The sequence below is a fragment of the Lytechinus pictus genome, chromosome 9 (genome assembly GCF_037042905.1).
Source record: "Lytechinus pictus isolate F3 Inbred chromosome 9, Lp3.0, whole genome shotgun sequence".
Taxonomy (NCBI): domain Eukaryota; kingdom Metazoa; phylum Echinodermata; class Echinoidea; order Temnopleuroida; family Toxopneustidae; genus Lytechinus; species Lytechinus pictus.
Window position 1 is genome coordinate 25,779,643 of NC_087253.1, and position 6,026 is coordinate 25,785,668.

The 6,026-nt window shown below is 43.0% G+C and overlaps 1 protein-coding gene across 1 annotated transcript; it reads left to right on the forward strand.

The window, feature by feature from the left end:
- Positions 1-263: 263 nt before the first annotated feature.
- Positions 264-1,565, forward strand: LOC135155454 (putative nuclease HARBI1). Its single transcript, XM_064104427.1, has one exon. The coding sequence runs from the start codon at positions 264-266 to the stop codon at positions 1,563-1,565; it is 1,302 nt and encodes a 433-aa protein (XP_063960497.1).
- The last annotated feature ends 4,461 nt before the right edge of the window (positions 1,566-6,026 follow it).

Sequence of the window (6,026 nt, forward strand, 5' to 3'; positions counted from 1 at the left end):
CTACATTGATCGGGGTAATCGGATGAAGGACTGGTAGCGGCCCGATGTCTGTCCGCCATTTTCATCGGCATTCGAATGTGGTCGGATTGTAATTCGAGGGTGGCCTGACACTAATCTGACACTTCCAACACTCTCCCGACATCAACCCGACAAATCGGTTGCTGTTCGGAGGGTAATCGGACACTGACCCAATACTGGTCGGATTTTCGCCAAAATCGGCAGTCGAGTATAAAAGCAGGCTGCACCTCCTGACAATACTAGACATGGATCAACTTCTTCGCAACGCTGCAGCCCTGGGCTGTGTTTTTATGCTCCAGCAACAAACTATGCAACAAGACGCAATAGCCCTTCAGGTCCTGAGAAAGAGGCTGAGAAAAAGGCGAAGAAGACCACGTCGTTATTGGGTTCGACCATGGCTGCAAGCTGAGAGAAGGCTGTTATATGGGCACTACACCAGACTCTTGAATGAACTAAGAATGGAGGATACAACGGCATTTTTCAATTTCTTGAGAGTTACGCCAGAATTTTTTGATGAACTACTCCAGAGACTCGCACCAAGACTCACGAAGGACGATACCAATGCCAGGAGAGCACTTGAACCTGGTCTCAAGTTAGCCTGTACCATAAGGCACCTTGCAGCTGGCGATCGGTATCCGTCACTGTCATACAGTTTCAGGGTTGCTCGAAAAACCATTTGCAAGTTTATCCCCGAAGTCTGTCAAGCCATAGTGGATGAGTATGCTAATGAAGTGATCCAGTGTCCCACCACTGAACAAGAATGGCGTGCAATTGCTGAAGAATACGAGAGGCGTTGGAACGTTCCACATGTAATGGGGGCACTTGATGGCAAGCACGTGGCACTCAGGAAACCAGAGAACTCCGGCAGTCTCTACCATAATTATAAACATTTCTTCTCAGTAGTCCTCATGGCACTTGTTGATGCTAACTACCGGTTCTTGTGGATAGACACCGGTGCTCAAGGACACATGTCTGACGCGCAGATATACAATGCATCTGAGCTCAAAGAGACAGTGGAGAGTGGTCAAATAGGATTCCCCCCACCTGAGCCAATGACCAATGACAACCAGAACATGCCATATTTCATGATCGGGGATGACGCCTTTGCTTTGCGAACCCACATGATGAAGCCCTACTCGAGAAAGAACCTGAATCGTACAGAGCGGATATACAACTATCGCATAAGTAGAGCCCGAAGAGTAGTGGAAAATGCCTTCGGAATACTAGCAGCCAGATTCCAGTGTCTTCTAGGAACACTACAGCAACAACCTGATGTTGTGCGTAACATCATAGAAACATGTGTCTGTCTCCACAACCTGATTGGAATACGGCACCCAGCCATGCACCATGGTCAGCTGGATACAGAGGATACCGACCATAACATCATACCAGGAGAATGGAGGAACATGGCTCCCATGCATGAAGTACCAACTCCAAGAGGACCCTTCCGCGACACAGCAGAGGCCAAAGCACAGCGTGAAACCCTAAGACTGTACTTCAACAATCCTCTTGGAGGAGCAGTTCCTTGGCATGAGAGGATGATTTGAGATAACGGAGTATAAACTTTTGTTACCTGAAGTGGACATAGATAAAGATGACAATTATTATGATTAACTATTTTGTTGCCAGCATTTGTTAGAATACTGCAATGGATGTTGAGCCTTGACATTACTAATTGTCATAATTATTAAGCAATGTTCATGATTTGTCGTCTGAACGGCGACTAATATGTTTGTGTGTAAAAAAAAAATCAATCAAAATGCCGTGAGGTTGCATTTGCAAAAAACCTTATTGATTTTAAAAAATCAATCAATAAAAAAAAAAAAAAACATCAGTTAATGAAAGTGATGTGTTTCTGAGTAACTGAGTTGCCAAAATATTTTGTACTACATTAGAGTTGCATCAAGTATTATTATCAGTTATTGTACTTGGATATGATGTGTTTTTGAATTGCCAAAGAAGCTTGTAGCCAAGGCAATGTATCTAAAAAGGGAGTTGCATAGTGTTCAATAAAGTGAACAATGTAAATTTTCTGAATTGTTATTTCTTGATTCATTCTACGTTCCAAATCTTCAAATTTGAATTTATTAATGGAGTCGAATACAAGTATTCATTTCTTAACCAAAGCATTAAGAGAGAGAGAGAGAGAGATTGATGGGAAATAATGATTTGTTTCACTCAAGAATGACAAATCATACGCAAGATAATTCTAAACATTAATATGCAACCTGTGCGTACTTTATTCAACAAAAACAATCTTTACAAACATAGCAAAACACAAGTCAATGATAAAAAACTTATAAATGATAAAGGGTCTAACTCCTAAAAACTAAATCAATGAAAACAAAGACCGATTTATGTTCGTTTCCTTCTCAGTATTGTTCTCATGTTTAATCCAAAAAAAAATCTACATCGTCTTCCTGGCTCATTCCTCATTAATGACAAGTCTGATAAACAAAAAAGTCCAAAGCCGGAAAACAAAAACACAATTGCTTTTATTCTTTTCATTTTTTTGCCATCCTTGCTCTGCATTTGGTGACCCTAATCTTCCTGTGAACATTGCTGGGTCTGCTGCTGCTGGGGCGTCTGAGATGAATCATTCAGGCTTGCCAAGAAGCTTGTCATACTAAAGTCACTTGACTCCCTAGAACTTCTGCCTGCTGAGAGAGAAGGGGCGCTGGCGGAACGTGGCTGCATGGTGGTGTAGGAGGGCGTTGAATGGTCGTTCATCCCAGGTATCACGTTCGCCATGTAGGACTGCTTCATGGAGTGCCAAACGCTGGTGGAAACTGGGTTGGTAGGCCAAAGGTGTGGTGGGGACTGCCATCCATCTCCGCAGGGGGGTTGACTGACCCCTGAACTTGTACCAGGTCTTGCTATTGGAGGATCCGAGGGAGGTTGCAGTGATGTGTGTCGATGCTGCATGAACAGAGAGTCTTGGCGTCTGGTGCTGGCTTCATCTTGTATGTCAAGGAGCAAGTTGCTCAGCAGTCTGTTTGCCTTCCTATACAAGTCATCAGGGAGTTGCTGCAGCACCGAACCGACGTAGTTAGTGAACTGCTCACGGTCTGGATGCTGTGACTGGGGCCTGTCAAGTGTACGCAACACCTGGGCAGAAAGCGCCATCAGCAGCTCGCTGTTTTGCTGGTTCTTGATAAGATGATCCAGAACATCCGTCTCCTGCTGTCTCGGGGACTTTTGTGGTGCCTTACCCTTGTTGTACCTGCTGCCCCTGGGAAATGGAGTGCTTTCCTTGCTGGCTCCATCTAAAGACTGCTGATTAGTGGTAGCTTCCTCCTGGTTTTCTGGCTGGGCTGGCTCTACCTGTCTTTCCACCCCTCGCTCCTGGTCCTCTTCTTCTTCCTCCTCCTCCCGAGGTGCTGGTCCTCTGGCCTCAATACGTTCCTGTAGCTGAAAAGATACAAAGCAAAGAATGTTTTGAGATGAGGAAATGTTAAGATATAAATCAAAGTTAATGTAAAATAATTCAAAATAATTTTGTGTTAAATTTTATTTAATTTTTCGTGATATGATGTATTTCACAATTTTTTTTGGTTTTTTGTTGTTGTTAAGTATACTTACACTTACTATGTTCCTCCTTTGCACAACGTACATGTGAGGGGTGAGGAAGTCAAAAAGCTGCAGCAGGCGCTTGTTGGCATCAGTAAGGACCTCAGCTCCAGATCCACTCTTTTGTGCTTTCTTCTTTAGCCGTCCAAGCTTTGTCCTCAGACTCTCGTACCACTGTTGCAGCTCCAACCCCGTCTTGTCCATGGCCTGTCCTTGCTGATCCCACAGACGTGCTCTGGCCTGGGTGTCCCTCCAGAGGTCTCTTGATTTGTTATACAGGCTATCGTTCTCATTGAGGAATTCAGCTACCTCCACCATTTCTTCTTCGGAAAGGACGACAGGAGGCCTCGGGGCCTTACGCCTTCTCTTTGCAGGGGCTGGGCATTTTCTCCATCAGTGTCCCTGCCTTTTTCTGTCTCATCTTCATCGTCATCTTCATCTGCAGTAGCAGGAGTAGCAGCTGTGGAGGCAGTGGATGTGGAACCTGCAGTAATGTTTGTGGTGGTGATGACGGTGGTGATGCTGGTGGTAGCAGCAGTGCTGCCTGGCCTCACGGTGCCTGATAATTTATAATGGAAAAAACAGCTTTACATGACTTAGGCCTACATAAAACTCCATTCCATCTCAAAAATTCTTCAAATATTTAGATAAGAATTGATTACAAATATTTCAAAATTACAATTCAATTCATTATAAAAACATATTGACTTGCTTTTCTCACTTTGATATTCCTAACTCAGCTGTACTTACCAATAACACAAGGAGAGTCGTGTGGCTGAGCAGTGATTGGGGCCTGAATAGGCCTATCCTCCGTCTCTGCATCCTCAGGAGAAGGCACAGAGGATTCTTCTGCCACTTGAGATTGTTGTGGAGTGTCGGGAGGTCTCTTCTTAGCCTTCTGTCCTCGAACATTTCTGTTTTTTCTTGGAGCCATATTTAAGATCTTGGTGCTGTGTAGTGTCCGAGAAAATATGTGAAGTCAGCGTCGGCTGGCCCTCCTTTCATAGTCCGTTGGCCTTCAGATGTCGCCGCTTGCTATGCGATATGTGTCGGATGGCAGTTTGGTTAATGAGCGATTACCCTCCGATGTCACGACGGATAGCAATCGGACGGTACTAATTATCACGTTAACCGCCGATGAGAATCGAATTGGTGATGGGCGGCTATCAGGCGCGTCGGGCAGACCGCCGATTGCAATCAGATGAGCGTCAGATGACAGTAAATTATCGGACACTCATCAGATTGCCGTCGGACGTCGGCTAGACAGGTCCGATAGTTGCACAACACGATTCTGACACACATCGGACTGACTCGACATTCATCCGACGCTGACTCGATTTGCGACCGGAAATGGCGTCCGATGGCGAACTAAGCTCTGAGCTTAGTTCCTTCATCGGACGATTTCGCCTCATCGGATTACGCCCGACACGTCGGACACTGACCTGATAGTCGACAAACACAAATCGGATTCATCGGAGTGTGATACGATACTCTTCGGTGGGTTACCGGAAGAAAAAAACTTTGCTTCCGATGAGTGACCGATGAGCCCAATTCTCTGTGGAATGGGGGTATTAGACACTATCTTGATTTTATTGCAAGATATTGAACATTAATGAAAAGTAAAAAAATTGTAGTAAATAAACGTGAGCTTGCTGCATGACATCAGGCTCATGAAGTGTTTACACAGTATGCAAATTCAGTGTGTCCATCTCTCCCTACAATGAATGAATGAATGAATCTTTATTTCGTTTCAATTCCAATATCAAGCAACAACAATAACAACAGTAGATTATTGGGATACAAGTAAATAGCAAAGAACAATAGTAAATAATTACAGGATAATATACATAATACATGCACTACTTTTTATGGAACATTAATAACACCCATGAGAACAGACGGAAATGAAACGTGGTGACCTACTAAGAAGCTTAGCTTGTGGGCCATAGGCCACCAGAATGTTAAAAAAATCATATTAGCAATCATTTTAAAACATCATAGAACAAGCAAACAAAAAATTTGAGTAAATAACCAAAGTACAGATATACATATTTACAAAAGATACACTAAAAAGTAACAAAAAGGTGAAATGCAGAATGCAAACATTCTATTAGACCTAAAGTATAAGAATCTAAAATTCAAAAAGAAGAAAGAAAAGACGAAAATATAAAGAAAATAGGCAGAGCTCTATTTTTGCATAGATAATTGTGGGAAGAATACAATTTATAAAGTTAGACGAGATATAACAAGCAGGCATTCGTTTACTGCTTTAAGTATTTCTTCAGTAAATCGGTCTTTAACTTGTTTCTAAAAACACTAAGGCTAACTGTTTTCTTCAATGAAGAAGGAAGGGAGTTCCATAATTTTGGCCCTGTATTAAACGAATGTATTTAGCCGAAAACTAGTTTTGACCAATGGCAAGTGGAGAAAAGAAACTT